The sequence below is a fragment of the Hesperophylax consimilis genome, chromosome 17, assembly GCF_061612785.1.
Source record: "Hesperophylax consimilis isolate HC1 chromosome 17, BYU_Hcon_1.0, whole genome shotgun sequence".
NCBI classification, from domain to species: Eukaryota; Metazoa; Arthropoda; class Insecta; order Trichoptera; family Limnephilidae; genus Hesperophylax; species Hesperophylax consimilis.
Window position 1 is genome coordinate 10,411,019 of NC_142852.1, and position 17,337 is coordinate 10,428,355.

A 17,337-nucleotide genomic window follows, 5' to 3' on the forward strand; every position below is an offset into this window, starting at 1 on the left:
ATGTAGTTAGTACTCACGGCCGGTTTGTGTCTCGCTGCCACGGAGAAAGAGCGTTTGAATCGAATTTTAACTTATCTCTTTCTTATGTTCGGGTTAATTCAAAATATACTGACGATTAAGCTTCAGGTGATAGTATATTTCTGTTTGCCAATCTTGACAGTTATCAGGAATTATTACGTATTCCAGAGACCCATTCAATAAAAGCGTAGACTTTTGAGGTTATAATGGTGCTGCCACACGCAAAGCTCACATCAACAGATAATATAAAGCACAATAGCGCTCGCCATACAATCCCATACAGACCCGACACACGTAAAAAGATAACGCGCTATAAGTGTGGTTCTGAACTTCGCTAACCGAATTTATTTTACGTATCCGCTCCCGAAGCGATATTTGAAAAGTTATGCGTCCCCCTCTCCGCCGTAAAAAGGAGAGGGGGTCATTTTAATTACGGAGCTACCAACTAAGTTCCGTGTTCCCTTAGTAAAGTTGTCACTTTGACAGATGAAATTATGTTCCTCGACCGCTCTCGAATTCAACTGACCCCCTCTCCTACCATAGGAAGAAATATTTGATAGCGTCGTGTGTCGGTAGAAAAGATGATGCGCTGTACATTAACTTTTGATGTGAGCTTTGCGTCTGGCAGCAGCTTAAATCCTGTACGCAAACTTAGCCGGTGTTGCCAGCGTATGAAATATCGCCGCTCCTAATTATTTTTTATCACGCCATTTAAGTACCTTCTCTGCGATAAGTGACTAACTGCCAGCATTGACAAATCGGTGATTAATTAAGTTGGTTTTAAAAAACATATCTCCTTCCTTTTGGATAAAAATAAACGTAAGTTAATAAGGGTATTTTAGCAATTAAATGTAACGATTTCGGAGATGTGTCTATGTGTAACTCGAGTTCAACGAATTCTAGAACTGGAATTTGTTTTGATTATCAAAATTGGAATTGATGTGAAAAAGTTTCAGAAAAGAGATATAAAGTGATTTTAATTTAATTATTAAAAATTATCATTTCGGTGGTGTCTCGGTGTCTATCTGGATTCACTGAACTCTAGAACTGGAATTAGCTTTGATTTTCAAAATTGAAAATGAATACGTGAACGATTCAGGCAAGCTTAGCAACAAAATTATTTTATTTTAATTATAAATTATTGAATATAATTTCGGTGGTGTGCCTGTATGCCAATGTATAACTCGAGTACAATGAACTCAAGAACTGCAATTTCATTTGATTTTCAAAATTGGAATCGACTATGGGAACGATTTAGGTAAGCTTAGCAACAAAGTTATTTTATTTTAATTATTAAAAAATATAATTTCAGTGGTGTTTCTGTGTGTCCGTTTGTAACTCGGGTTCAATAAACTCTAGAAATAGAATTTCCTTTGATTTAAAATTGGAATTGATTGTCAGAAAGATTCAGACATTAAGTACTTACAGGATTTATTTAACTGTAATAAATTAACTCTTTATTTTAAAGGTGCTTAGGTTAAAGTTTTTAATAGAAGATGTCGGAATTTTTAAAGCTTACTTACGGTGTTCATTCGATAGGTTTATTTCTGATTTCTTTCTTATTTATCCTGCTTCACAAACCCTAATTTATAATATCCCGTTATTTTTCACAGGAGTTTAGTTTGGTATTTTACCATTTCCTATAATTAAAGGAAATGGTAAAATACAATAACGACTTAGATTGCCCCCATCGCTTTTTCGTATCTCCAATCCCTTTTTATCTCCTGATTAAATTAATTCTGTGCTTTTTACATAAACAGAGACACATGCAAAAGTTTGAACACTAGTTTCAAGTGAAAACTTACTATGTTTTATAAAACCCTTTTGTATTTGAGCATATTTAGGAAACATACAGTTATACATGTGAATTAATTTTTCATTTAAGATGTTGAGTATAAAATAAACCAGTTAAGTTCCATTTACAATCTTTTAGGAAGAAAAAATATATTTCAAGTTGAAACTGAAAGAAAAAAAAACATAGGTACATTGTAAGGTGAATTTGATTTTAAAAATTTTAAGCTTACAGTGGAAACGATGAACTAGGGAATAATTGTAAGTTTTGCAGATACTCGTACGTCCGAGTGAAGAGTTTTGGGGGAACTTTGATTTGAATTGTTGTGTGAAAAATAAGGTATTCGATCTGGTATTGCGTTCGGGGCAACGAAATGCAAACATTTCTAATTCAAATTATAAAAAATAAATTATTATAAACAAGTTCGGCTCTGTCTCTTTGTTGGGTTAGCTGGAAGAAATAGGATGTAACCTATAAGCTAAACCCTTTGTACTCTTTTTGTGCAATAAATATTTTTTGAATTTGAATTTGAATTTTGTAAGTTTGATAATGACATCGGATGTTGACAGTTGTCACGCATAGTCATAATTACAAAGCAATATTTTTTTAAATGAAGTAATGCTGTTAAAAAAGTAGAAAATTTAAAATTAAAATACGTTTTTTAAATTTCAAAAATTATATTAAAATTAGAAGTTTTTTAAGACAAATATGTACGTATAAATTAATCAAATTCTAGTAAGTACCTAATTAACGCGCGTTTTTATTTCGGTTTCAAATCTAAGCGCTTGGCTCTGCTCTGACGTCATAGTTACGGTCCGGGAGTTCTGATGAATGTAAAGTCTTTTCTACAAATCGTCCCTTAGCTTACAACACCGCTCAAGTCGAAAATTGGCGGTTTTCACATTTTAATGCCGATAGATAGAGCTGCTCATTGCGCGTCTAACCATTGGTCACATGATATAGATTTCAGTCAATTAGAAGCCTTCATTCAAAAAGTAGTGACAGCGCGCGAGTCGGTTAGCCTCTCAACACCGCACAAGTCGTTAGTCTGTCATACATTTCTCTCAAGAGTACTTCGCGCTCCGTGATTATTATATTTTTATGTGAGTTTTATCGCTGAAAGGTCTTTGCAAGATGTTTTAATAGAAGATTAAGATGTAAGCTATATAATACAGTAATGTTTATTGATTATCACATAATATTCATATAGAAAGAAATCATTATTGAATATCTTCATTTACTTAAGCGGTGTTTACTAACCAGCTTTTTTAACTTGGGCGGTGTTTCAAAATGTATTTTATTTCTTTGAGGAAGCTCAATAATTGAAATACACTATGGATGGAGAAGAAATTGATTCATGGAGTTCAGGTAATGGTGGTGTTTTGCCAGAAATCTAAACTCAGATCATGTGACAACATAACGAACAAAAGCGGCAATATTTATTTGAAAATTTCTGGAAGAACATGAACTGGGAGCAGCAAAGATCATTTATAACTTCTCATGTTAATAAAGTACCAAAGAAAATTACAAAAAATCCAGAAATCATCCAAAAGAACTGATAGTCGAACTTACGTTTTCACGATTGATAATGAACGTCACCAAGTCTGTAAAAAAATGTTTTTGGCCACTCTTGGCATTAAAGATTCGTTTATAAGATATTGGCTGACAAAAACAGACTGTGCCATGCCTCCAGATTTGTCTACTTCAACCAGTAACCGCAGAAATCCAGAGAAAATTGAAGACCACGAATATGTTGAAAAGTTTTAGCAGGTCTTCCAAATATGCCGTCGCATTACTGTCGTGCTAAAACATCACGAGAATACTTAGAACCAATTTTCTCGAACATGACACAGCTCTACCACACATATCAAGAGGGTAGAGAATGCCTTGGTCGTAAATTATTTGACAAATTATTTTTGAAACTCAATCTGAGCCTATTCTACCCGAAGAAAGATCAATGTAACGATTGTTGCAGTCATAAAACTGGGAACATTACGGATGAAGAATACGCACAACATGTTTTGAAGAAAGATCGAGCCAGGAGAGAGAAAGATACTGACAAAGATATTGCACAGTCCGGAGCTTGTCATGTATTCACACAATCGGTAAAATCGGCTCCGTATCTTCAAGCTAATGCAATTTATTATAAAACTAAATTATGCATCCATAATTTTACATTATACAATTTAGCAACTAAAGAAGTAATGTGTTATTGGTTCGATGAGTCAAATAGCACACTTGAAGCCTTTGTTTTTGCTTCATGCTTAGTAGACTATCTAGAGAAAGTTTTGAGCCAGAAATTGTTGCCTGTGATTTTATATTCCGATGGCTGTTGTGCTCAAAATCGCTATGTTACCTTAAGCCGGCTTAAGACGGCCGGCATAGTCCAGTGGTAACGCATTGGACTGCCATTCCGAAGGTCGCGGGTTCGAACCCGGCGTGCGCAAATAAATTTTATTTGATTAATTTGTGTTATTTCACAATTAATTAATTAAAATAATATATAGTATATTTGCGGCACGTTCCAGAGTGGAAGATACTACCAGTATCGCCCTGGTGTAAGACCACCATTCAGAATTGAAACGTTGCTCCAAATAGCTTTAGCCGTGTTTAGTGACTAGATCTGAATAGCCAGGTACTTCCCCACCTTCCTCTTTCCCTTCCCCACTTACCTTCAGCCTCACAACATCCCCCAATTGGGGATGCCATAGTCTCACTGGCTCCAGACGGGAGCAGTTGGGACTCTTGTGAGGTATTCACTATATAAAAAAAAAGCAATGCTTTATTACGTTTAGCGATTGAAAAAATATTGTAATTACTCAAAAGTACCTGGTAAAAGGCCATACCCACATGGAATGTGATTCCGTACACAGTGCAATAGAGTGTAAATTAAAAGGTAAAGAAATTTACCTTCCACAACAATAATAATAATAATAAGTGTTTTATCTTTTTTTTGTGTAACAAGTAGATATAGTGATATCCTCACTGGGATCTCCCGTGCTGAGGATTTCATTTACATATTATTTATAATTTAATTAAAAGAAAATTAATATTACAATACATGGCTATTACTAAAACCGCTAGGAGTGATCCTATGACTTACGAAGCTCGTTATTTGGACTATACCTTTTTTACCGACTTTTCGAAAGAATTAATTTATAAATCTATACGGCCTTGTAAAAAAGCAGGTGACCCAGCCGTCACAGATGTACGTATGCTAGAATACAGACCAAATGGCACAATTTGGTATCAAATTGGTTTTGATGACGAGCTTCAGCCGTTACCACATCGTCCCACGCCAATTAACAGCATTAAACAAATAAATCACCTGCATAAATTGTATGCAGCTAGAATACCAATTACAAATCGGAAGTATAAAGATTTGCAAGACCTAAAAAGTGTATTACCATCTAGTTGCCACTCTTTTTATGATGACCTTCCGCACAGCAATCGCTAAAGACTGCAACTAACTATTAGACTGGAGATTTCGAGTATATTTTTTTTATTTTTATAATTTTATTACTATTATATCTTGTTTAGTTGGAGTTTATTAAAGACTATGTTTTAAATATTTTCATGGTAAAATAAAAAAATAATAATAATAATAATTGCACTTAGGTACGCTCTAAAGGTTCGTGTGTTACCAAATAACTAAGCAATTGATCTCAACAATGTTATTCTTAAGATTTAGGTTATAAATACCTATTTATAACGATTGTTAATTATTTTTGAAATATTTCTTGATAAAAACTTTTCTTTGTAAATCATCTTTAATACCTTATTCCCTAACATTTCCGCAAGCAACACCGCCTAAATCTAATAAAATATCAGTCAACACAGCTCAAGTCATAAAATAAAAGTTAAAATAAAGTAAATTGTCAAAGTAAGTATAAATAATTATGTCTTAACTTCTAACTAGGGTATTTATTAAGTAATAACAGAAAAAATTCACCGATTTTTTAAAATAAACAGTTTTTTTCGTCTCCTGTAAAGTTGGTAAAAATGACTTATGCGGTGTTGTTAGCTAAGGGACGAAATAGGACCGCTTTGATGAGTTTAAGAAAATAAGAAAACGTGTTTTATAAAACATTATTGAATTACTGGCTTTTGTAAGCAGGTAAATATTGTGATACAAAATGGTATCGTCCGTGTTGAAAAGGTTTAAGAAAAACTGTTTTATAAATACTTCAGCTAATCTTGAAAGTAAAAATTAACCTACTTCCTGACATCAGATCGAGTTGAAACTCGGCAGCTAGACTCGTTATAGATGACAATGCATTCTGTCAACTTTTGGTGGCAATCATGTACACACACGTGGACATAATAAATTGGATTACATTACAGCAGTTAATTTACCCAAGAAATAAATTAATGTCGGTCATACCCGACCGAAATTTGGCGAGATTGTTAGCGAGGTTGACTCCAGTGCCCGGGAAGAAAGGTACAATCCTGAGTCAAATATATTTATTTAAAGTTTTATGGCGACTCTTATAACCGGGATATGCTCGATGTTTACATTTTTTTTTTTATGAACGTATTACTAAAATCTCTATGTAGATTGTATAGTAGATTACTCTATTAGATATAGTAGAATGATCCCTACGGATGTAAGTTATTTATATTTAAAATTAATATAAACAGGACCATACAATTAAAATATTTTATGTAAAACGGTTTGAAAATTTTATAAAACGTATTAACTATAAAATTAGCGGTTAGAACCAGATTTTATTTTCCTAGACGGTAAATTCGTAACTTCCCGAAGGATCGCTCTAGAAATATTTGAAATTTTTGTAATACGTTCATCAGAAATAATTAAAACAAACTCCACGGGAAGATCGATTTTCTAGGCCAGCTAGGGGAAAGTCGACCGTAGGTTCACCAATTACGCCGGGCGGAGAGCCGAAAATTTTTTTACACGACTTCATCACTTACGCTGTTAAGATTCTGGCTTTGTTTTAAGGTTTTTTTTTCTCACCCCTAAGGATCCGACCAGCTACAACAGAAGTTCAATGAAATCATGACTTCCTTCAGGTGCACTGCAATGTGTAAAGTGTAGAACTAAGCTTTAGAAGTTTTCTTGCTGTCCATGAAAATTCCTAAGTAAAACGTTGATATTGTAGATGTCGTATAATTTTCAATATTTAATTTAACTTTAATATTGAAAATTATATTTCAGTCACGGAGAAAATCTTTAAAAGATATTTTAAATGTTCACCGCAGTTAAAGCCAGTGTCTGGGGAGGAAGGCTCAATCCACAGTAAAACCAAACAAAACCAGCCCGAGAAATTACGCCACTAGTTAAAAAATTGAAAATAGATGTATTATTGTAAAAATTAAAAACTTTGTTATTCACAGATTGATTTTTTCCTATTAAATACATATATTTTTAAAATAAGTCATTGTCTGTTACAACACTAAGTACCTAGTTGTGAGATGTCTATACAACTATTTACCCATTCATTTTCTATTTGTTTCCAGAAACACATGTTTTGCATTGTGATTGTGTTTCCATTAGCCGCAGTCGTGTTAATTGATACATCCATAATCATACATTCTTTGGGTAAGTTTTTAATAGAACCATATCAAATTTATAGGCTAGATTAGGTGTTCTTTTATTTACTTTAAACCTTGGAATGGCAGAGGTAAAATGCCAATCAGCCGCCGTACAGCGGCTGACACAATTTTCGTAATAACTTACATGTTTTGCAAAATGATGTTTTTTTGTAAATTATAACGTCTTACCAGATAATGTGTTTAAATGTTATTATCTATCCTATTTAGTAATGTAATCATATAATAATCAGATATAATCAGAGGAGTAATAAGGAGTAATGAGGAGTAATAATAGAGAAGTATAAGACATTATATAATCAGAGAGAAGTTTTTCTTATTATAAAATATAGTTAAATAAGACGTGCGAAAATGTTATTGAGTTTTAATATATTTCCAGCTAATTAAGCGTTCTTTACCATAAACATAAATCATTTGAGGTTTTCCCGTAAATAAATACTGTAATCTAACTTTGAAAATCACAAATTATGATAATGTATTTGCAAGTGACAAAATGATAAACGACAGAATGTTCATATACATAATTTCATTGCAAAGTTAATAAAATAGTATGATAGAAGTATTATAAGGCTTAAAATACCGTAACATCAAGGCAAGTGCGGTGAACTTCTAGGAAATCCACGGTGGATGTCTTGGCATACTAATAAGGGTTAATGGTACTTAATACCACCAATAAAAATGAAATTAAAAAAATTCGTAATTCTAATTTCAACCAAAGAACTAAACAATAAATAGCAATAAAATTTTAAAAAAAAACAGCCAAATTAACACAAATTAGTTTTTCTATTTATATATATGATTTAAAACCTATTAGATAGTGTTTTAATAACATGTATTGTACATGTAATTTATGTTTTTTTCTTAAATTGAATAACACTGGTCTAAGCACCGCATTCTTAGGTACTGGCGTACCAAGTTACTGGAGTTCAATGTTACTTTTGTCAAATGACAAAAAATATGTATTTTTACATTTTCTGCACAATTCGCATATTTATTACAACTACAGAAATAAAATTGATATCCGCAAAAATCAACATATATATTTGGTGGCATTTCTCTAGCTTAATACAATATATTCTGTGATTTAAAAAAAAAATTACATGCACCTTTTAGTAAAAAAGTTTAATATTTTTAAAATAGTTAAAAACTCGATAAAGTTGTTGATTTTCTCAAAATGTGAGTAGTAGTAAACTTTTGACCTGTTGTACGAGTTTTTGTGTTTTTGAAAATCCCAAAAATGCTTTTGAATGTTTTCCACAACATGCTAAAAACAAAATGAAATTCTATTGTCCCTAATAATATTAAACGGTATCATAACTTTTTCTACTTATTTATTTGAAATTAATATAACAAGGGTTAAAACACGAAGCACTGAAATTCAAAACCATTTGAAAACTAAAAATTGAAACTGAATTACGAAGGGCTCGATAGAAGGAGCAATTGAACTAACCTTTGTCAATCGTCTGTGGCGCATGTCTTTACTCACAATCAAGATACACATCATTCTCCCGTCAATAGGAAGTTCCAAAATTCAATCGCTTCATTTGACTACGCCAACCGACGCCAACGCTCAATGAGCAATTTGTCAATCGCATCAATGATAAAAATTGACAATTGATATTGATTGACTCCGATCTGCTTGTAACGATTAATCTTACCTGTATTTAATACTTCTCTAAAGGAACTCAAGATATATGTGGGTAGATTAAATGCTTGCACCAGAAATAAAACTCTTATAGCAAATATAAGATTTATTTTATAAAATGCGGTTTCTAAACACATAGCTCTAGGTAATAATAAAAGAAACAAGAGACTAAATATAAAGGTTATATCTCAAAGCGTGTCGAGACGAAATTCTCGATAGTTAAAATGCAAGTCACGTCAGTTGAAAATTTTTACAAAGAATAAATGATGCTATAAGAAATAAATGGGCGCCAGCTCAGAATTAGATAATTCTGAACAAATTTATAAACTATCAGTGTAATCCCTAAGAAACTAAAAATATATCAATCTCAATTTAATGGGCCTCTTACGTAAATTCAGGGTCCGCCAAGGTCAGCAAGTATTTCAGAACGTCTCGTGCCTCCGGGACTCGAGCCACAACTGACGAACCAAATCCAAACGATGCACACTTCAGACTCGAACGCCAAACAAGACGGCAACTTGAGAATGCTGAATGTCAGTCCGGTAGGTACTTTAACGGGCGAGACTGCTACATTCTTTAGTATAAAAATAATGATTGTGTAAAACAAATATATTCGTGTGAACCAATTCATATCTCCCGATATGGTTTCCTTATTATATGGAAATAAATATGATAAAAAACATTGTGTAAAACGGCCATTATTGTTGAGATATATGTAAAGTTCAGTTGTTTGATGTACCTTTGAATATTATTATACATCTATAAAATAATATATGATTTTTTTACAGAAACATCAAACTAACATGAAGCCAGTTGTATCAATATTGGTTGTTAGCCTTTTCATCAATGTTGTTTCGGCCAATATAGTTGGTGACGCAAATGAAGAGGAATGCGATTCTTCTAGCAGTGGTAAGTTCGATAAAACAAAATTTTGAAACAAAGACAATTAAACCCATGTTTTTATTTTGACATGTTTACTCTAGATCTCGGGGAGGGAGGTGCAATCCTACTTGTTCCTCATAATGCATAGAACATCAATAAATTATATATGTACATAATAATAATAATAATAAAGAAAATACATCAATGACATCAGGAATTGGTTCCATCGCTTGTAAATGGGATCCTGCCGGAAGTCCAGTGCTACCAAAGATATTAGAAGAACGAGATGTGCTATGAGCAGTTCATACTGTGTGGAATTGTTTTGCCCAGTGTCGCCGGTTTTGTTCACCAATACTACTGCACACCTTCGCTTACGCTAAGGTATCCGCACTAATACATAGAACAGATTTCTGTGCGTTCACGTCCCGATACTGTTCAAAATACCCTACTTAGGTAGTACTCCGCCTACGGTCCGGCGGCCAACATAGCATATCTCGTTCTTCTAATATCTTTGAGTGCTACCATCGCAAGAGTTCATGGCTAGTCGCGTTAAATGTCTGCTACTACCATCATTATAGTGAAACATCTTGCTTGTGCAATGATGGAGGACTTGGCAGCTTGATCTATTGGTCGGATCATAAATAATTTTTATAAAAAACATATCTGTATATCCCACTGCGCAATATAAATACTCAACCAGGGCAGTAAGCCAAATTATGCACGGTTATTTCAAATTTATATACATTTTTAGGAGAGAGAAATATTAAATTTTATGTTGCGATACTTAACTAGCGAACTGAATAACTAACTAACCATCACGCCGTTTCCCCGCAGGGGTAGGTAGAGAGGACGGACCGCCAAATAACTCGGTCTTGACACACACTCCTAGCTTCATTCACATTCATACATTGTCTCATACATACTCTTCTATTATTCTGACTCTACATGACTCGACTCAAGTATCTGATTCACTTGATCGTGCCATATCTTCCTCGGGCTTCCCCGTTAGCTTCACCATTCACATTTGCGTCATATATTCTCATTACACTCCTTTCTTCGCTCATTCGCTATACATCCCCAAACCATCTAAGCGTCCCTTTCTTAATCTTACTCATCACGCTTACATCAGCCTTGCATTATATAGTATACTCGTATAATACCCTACCAAATGAAACAAGAAAATAGAATCTAGTATAGTCTGCTCATGGCTTCCAGAACTGACTGATAATCAACTTGCAAACATTATGAAGACAATGTTAATATAAAAACTACTACAGGTCTTACCAACATCGCCTGCAGGCCGAGCTGTGCTTCAGGCAGTGTCAGATCTGTGTGGAAGACTATTTCAGGAATGCCAAGGGAATCTGCGTGACGCCTCAGGATTGTGGAAAGATTACCTGAATGACTGGACGAGATTTTAATACTTGTTTCCAGACCCCGAAACGTGCAAGGGTCCTCACGAGGTGTGGACCGAGTGTGGCAACAACTCCTGCGTGAAAAGTTTATTTATTTAATATCAACGGTATAAATATACCATAAACAATGATAACACGTCACAGTTAAAATCGTAGAAATATTTTCAAAAAGAATTACAAATATATGTGGCATTTGATTGTGAAATGACATTAGAGAGTAAGTAAGTAAGTAAACAAGAGATACAAGTACATAAGTTTCTATAGTGCAAATAAGGTAGAATTAGATTAAATTAATATTGATTGAAAAGATTTGATAGCATAGCCCTCTTGTACCTACCTTGCGTGCAGTTAAATAGATCTGCCACATCTGCGTATCTATTACTAACTTCATGCAACCTATGTACAAGCGAGTTTTTAGAATACTCAGTCCTGATATTGTTGCATTTAAACAAAATTTTAGAACGAGTAGCTCTCGTGGGTATATGAAATTCAATGAGGTTAATTAAATCAGGACTGTCTATACTACCATTTACAATTTTGAACATAAATATTAAGTCGGATATAATTCTTCGATCTGAGAGTTTTAATAAATTTAGATTTTTCATCAAGTAATTATAATTTATATTTTCAATGGGAATACCGAGTTTAAAATTAATGTGTCTTAGGAATTTATGTTGAATTTTTTCGATTGAATCTGAATGTAATTTGTAGTGGGGGGACCAGATCGAGGAGTTATATTCGACTTGACTACGAACCAGGGATGTATACAAAATTTTTAATGTTGAAATATTCTTGAAACCTCTGGAATTTCGAAGAATGAAGCCTAGAATTTTCATTCCTTTATTATTAATATTATTTATATGCGATATAAAGTTTAATTTAGAGTCAAAAGTTATCCCCAGGTCATTAATTTCTTCGACAGAGGTAAGGATTGAGTTATTGAGTTTATATGAATGAATAATTGGTTGATTTATTCTGTAAAATTTAATTGAATAACACTTATTTATGTTCAGATGAAGTTTGTTAAGAGAACACCAATTAATTAACCTGTTCAAATTATTTTGTAGACAGATACAATCTTCAGCGCATTTGATTATTTTAAATATTTTTAAATCATCTGCGAAAAGTAACGTATTAATATCTTCATCAAATATATTTACAATATCATTTATGAACAGTAAAAATAATATTGGGCCTAAATGAGACCCCTGTGGTACACCACTGGTAGCTATAAATTGATTGGAAATGAACAAATTGATTTTTACAAGTAAAACTCTATCAGTTAGATAGCTAGCAAACCATTCTAAAAGTTTTCCGTCAATACCGAGCTTACGTAGTTTGATCAGGAGAATTTTATGGCATACTTTGTCAAAGGCCTTGATAAAGTCCGTATACAGGGTGTCCGGAAACTCGTAGTACAAGCGGGAAACTGGTGAATCTACATCACATTTGGAGTCGATTTTGTAGTATATTTTTTTTTATTTGAGCTTTCGTTATAGAGTAAATCGAGTTTGAAGTTGATTTTTTTTTTTTTTTAATCAAATTCTTATAAATTATTACTGAAGATCAAAGTACCCAACTAATTAAAACTATTTGAAAGTAAAACAAATGAAGAAACTCGGATTTGAAGCATTATTTTGAAATCACCCTTCATTTAACCCGGTGTAATCATAAAATATTTCTGCTCTGCAGGGTTAAAACATCTGTTATTCAACCCTAAACACCAGAAAAAACTTTAACCCTAAAATAGCCGAAAAATATATTTTTTTGGTTTTTTTTTTTTTTTTTTGAAAATGCTCAAATCAAAAAACTTTATGTTTTTTTGGGTTCCCCATGTGGTGTAGATTCTCCAGTTTCCCGCTTGTACTACGAGTTTCCGGACACCGTGTATATGGAATCGATTGGAGTTCTGTTAGCTAATGCGTTTGATATATAGTTTTCATATAACGAGAGATTTGTCAGAGTTGATCTACCCGACAAAAATCCGTGTTGATTCTGAACAATGAGATGGTTAATACATGGTGAAATTTTATCAAGTAATAGTTTTTCAAAAAGTTTAGGAATTACAGATAGCTTACATATTGGTCTATAGTTAGTAACATCACTTTTATTACCCTTTTTAAATATAGGAGTTAGATAACAACGTTTCCAAATATCAGGGAAGCACCCTGTGTCAAGGGATTGATTAAACAATAGAAAAATCGGCTCAGCCAGTGAAGTAATGCAATTTATCAGTATATTGGGATGTACATTATCAGGTCCAGCCTTTTTGTTTTTGTCTAAGGATTTGATTTTACTTATAACGTCGTTTATGTTGATGTGTATGACAGGGATATGTATGCTCTCGTTAAGCGACGAAGGTGGTATATAATTGTCCGGGATATCTTCGTCATAGACGCTTTTAAAATAATCAGCAAAATAGTTAACTTTTACATTCATGTCAGTACTACTCTTTTCTTTGAAGTGCATTGAAAGGGAGACTCTTTTGACTCTTTTCTTTGAAGTTGTGCCACACTTGGTCTTACCAACATCGCCTGCAGGCCGAGCTGTGGCTCCGGCTGTATCTGTGCAGAGGGATATTACAGGAATGCCAAGGGGATCTGCGTGAAGCCTCAGGATTGTGGTAAGATAACCTAAATGACTTATTTTTTTATTTTTTAACGTTTATTTAGATTTCATTCAACATAAAATTTAAATACAGTTGTATAAAATAGGTTTTTGAAATTTTTTTTGAATACCTCTATAATGTAAAACCTCAAATTTCTAATATTTAGATATTGAAGATAATATACCGATTTTTAAATGAAAATTTGAAACCGAAAAACCAGAATCTGATATTGTCACATCTGGTACTTGAATCTTGCGATCAGACGTTATAAAGATAGAAGCCAGTAAAAATGTGCAGTGAGAAAAATGAAGATAAATTTGGTAGTTCTTAGTCGAAGTATGATACAGTTAAAAATGTTTAACGGAAATAGGGTCCCAATAACGCTATTGGTAGAGCAGCTCCCCGGCAAGGCGAGGGCCCTGGTTTCAGGTCCCAGATGTGACCGTATCTTTTTCCGAGTTTTCTTTTAAAAATCGCTGATATTTCTTCAATATTTAAAAAATAAATAAACAATCTTTTTAAGTGTGCGTTCATATATGAATGTTACATATACTACTAGTGTAGACTACTCTTTCGAGCTACAACAGACAAATATTATTATTGTCCAATTTTCAGGAGTAAACATCTGCCCCGGTAATAACGAGACATTTTCAGCTTGCATTTCTCCATGTGTTGAAAAGTGTGTGACTCTTGGCCGGAGCGTGGCGGAAAGGAATTGCAAAACTCCACACTGCATCCCTGGCTGCGACTGCAAACCTGGATTCTTCAGGAATACGAATAACGAGTGTGTTACCCCTGAAAAATGTGGTAAGTTATAAATATTTCCTACATTTGTTTTACAGAAATAATGAACAAAACTTTTCTTCTTTTGAAGTCACTGCGTCATTCTTGAGGATTGCGAACCCCACTATAATAACCCTGATGAAACAGGCTCCTCCACATATCGCGGTCCTGTACAGCATGTGAGCCAAGGATGCTAACGTTCAGGACACCTTGATATTCATCTGCTTCTCCTGCAAAACATTTTTCCAGTAACAATGTGCAAAATTCTTACTTGACAACTTTTAATTTATTTACTTTAGAGTGCGGCGTCAACGAGGAGTTCTCCAAGTACGGTAGGCCCTGTCCCTACGAGACCTGTGACCTGATTGGTACTGCAGCCGCCACCAGCTGCCCGGCCTACGACCCCATGAACCCGCCTCCGCCCACCTGCAACTGCAAGCTCAACTTCTACAGGCTCGACGGGGTGTGCGTCGATATCAGGGAATGTCGTGAGTACTAACTTATATCCCTCTACTTGTCCGTCTCCTTCTTCTTCTCCTTTTTCTTAGTAATTAACATTATGATTGCAGCCCCTAAATTCGAGTGCCCGGAGCTGACAGTTTACGATGCATGCCCGGACTACTGCGTGGACCAGCGCTGTTATTCGACGGTGGTAAAGCCGGACAACTGTCTGTGGGAAGCTACCAACAAAAGATGCAACCCGAGCTGCCGCTGCTTGGAAGGAAACTGCGAGGACGAATCAGGAATTTGCGTGGATAGGGACAGCTTCAGTGAGTATCGACAGATCCTCGCACCTTTGCAAATAACGTCATGAAACTGGTATCGCAACGTAAAACTGGCTAGAAACTAACTGCTGGCTGATGTGAAATCTTTCGACAAGAATAATCCCAATACCGAAGAAAAACTTAACACGTTAAACATCGGTCTCGCTGGCTCCCGGTTGCCAATCTATGTTTCTGAGCAATTAACTTTTCGGGCGAACCAGATTTGGTATAAAACTCGCCAAGTTGCAAAAGAGAAACGATATCAATTTGCATGAATCAAAGAAGGACAGATTTATTTGCGGAGAGTGAGTGGTTCAGGCGCAATTCTTCATCAGATGAAAACAAGCTGGCTTCCCTATGACTATCTCAAATACAATACACTTATACCGATAACAAATATAAGATGAAGGCTTTGTTATTATTATTGCCATTTTTATATCCTGTGATTATCCTCACCCAGTCATTGGAACCAAATATACTCACGAGGTATGCTACTTTCCGCTATTCATTATATTATTATTATGCTACCGATTCTGCCATGTACTTATTCACTAATACTTCTGTGTTCACTTACCTGGGAATACTTCGATTATTATCACATGCATGTTTTCATAAATACTATTATATTATGTTTGTTACACTGTTTCTGGAAATGGATCAAAACCGTATAGTAGTGAAATATTCTTTGCTTAGCATTTCATCTGAATAATTATGATTCGATTACCTCCCTATATCTACAATGACACAGATATAACTTGCAACACGAATTTGATTGTCAATCTCAAGAAATTAAATAATTACAGTTGAAAGTCTTATAGTTTAAGATTATTCACCAGAATATCAGAAGTATGTCGAACATTGATGATTTTCTGCTATTTCTAGATCAATTCAATCATTCATTTGATTTTTTTAATTTTATTAGAGTGTTGGATCAACAAAAACTAAACATCTTATATAATACAAACAAACACGGAATATCACTCAATAAATAGTATAAATAAATCTAGTGGGGTCGTTGTTTCCATCAAAGACGGTATTCAAGCGAAGAAATCTTTAGTATCACAAGGTGCCTTAGAATTGTTGTTAATAATAATTTATGTATTTTTTCCATATATTGATCACCTTATTTTCTGAACATAGATTCTTTTTAGAATTCACTCCAATTATCGGAACTGTTGATAATAGAGCAATTCCAATAAATTTGAACGTCAAATCATTATAGGCGACCTTAATATTAAAAATATATCTCCATTTCACCTCCAATTCAACGACTATCTATGCATGTTCACAGAAAACGGATTCATAGTGACAATAAATACACCTACTCGTGAACAGCGCAAGAAATAATCCTGTTTGGATCACATCAACGTATCACATTAACTTCACGGACTCTTTTGTTATGAGCAATTTTTTGACGTGCTTTCTGAGTGAACGTTGGTGAAGAAAGCTCGCACGATTGGGCATTTATTTATTTTTTTATTATTCATTATACACTTTACAAATAAGGTAAAAAGTCCCGATAAACTGCTTTTTAGCAGTTTGTCTAACGGGTTCTTTACATTATAAATCTTTTAATATTGAATTTACAGTAACATATTTACAATTATTTATTTATTTCACGCCTATTAGGGCTTTTACATACATACATATAAAAAAAAATTACGAAATTATACATGAAAATAGTGCAGACGACTATTTAAAACAATTGCCGAAAAATAACTATAGAGTCAAAATATCACGAACTTGAACTTATTCATGAACTTGATCTACACAGCATGCAGGCACAAAACATAATTTTTTTTCTGTTTCAGTTGACAAAATTATTATGTGTTAGTCAAATCAAATTAAATACCTTT

The 17,337-nt window shown here is 33.9% G+C and overlaps 1 protein-coding gene across 2 annotated transcripts; it reads left to right on the forward strand.

Annotated features, from left to right (window-relative positions):
• Positions 1–816: 816 nt before the first annotated feature.
• LOC149415958 (uncharacterized) lies at positions 817–16,360 on the forward strand. 2 transcript variants are annotated; one of them, XM_089641529.1, is made up of 8 exons: positions 817–837; positions 7,292–7,373; positions 9,818–9,938; positions 11,346–11,409; positions 13,828–13,949; positions 14,550–14,741; positions 15,017–15,205; positions 15,287–16,360. In XM_089641529.1, exons 3-8 carry the CDS (start codon positions 9,833–9,835, stop codon positions 15,529–15,531), a joined length of 918 nt encoding a protein of 305 aa, XP_089497655.1. In that variant the 5' UTR covers positions 817–837; positions 7,292–7,373; positions 9,818–9,832; the 3' UTR covers positions 15,532–16,360. The 2 variants fall into 2 exon arrangements, with proteins under 2 accessions (XP_089497655.1, XP_089497657.1); XM_089641531.1 differs by lacking the exon at positions 817–837 and adding an exon at positions 2,878–2,967.
• Positions 16,361–17,337: the final 977 nt, after the last annotated feature.

Coding starts and splice junctions, on each gene's coding strand:
- LOC149415958 (XM_089641529.1), top strand. CDS start 9,833: ATGAAGCCAGTTGTATCAATATTGGTTGTTAGCCTTTTCATCAATGTT. Junction 11,410..13,827: donor GGCAACAACTCCTGCGTGAA/AAGTTTATTTAT, acceptor CTCTTTTCTTTG/AAGTTGTGCCACACTTGGTC. Junction 15,206..15,286: donor CGTCGATATCAGGGAATGTC/GTGAGTACTAAC, acceptor TTATGATTGCAG/CCCCTAAATTCGAGTGCCCG.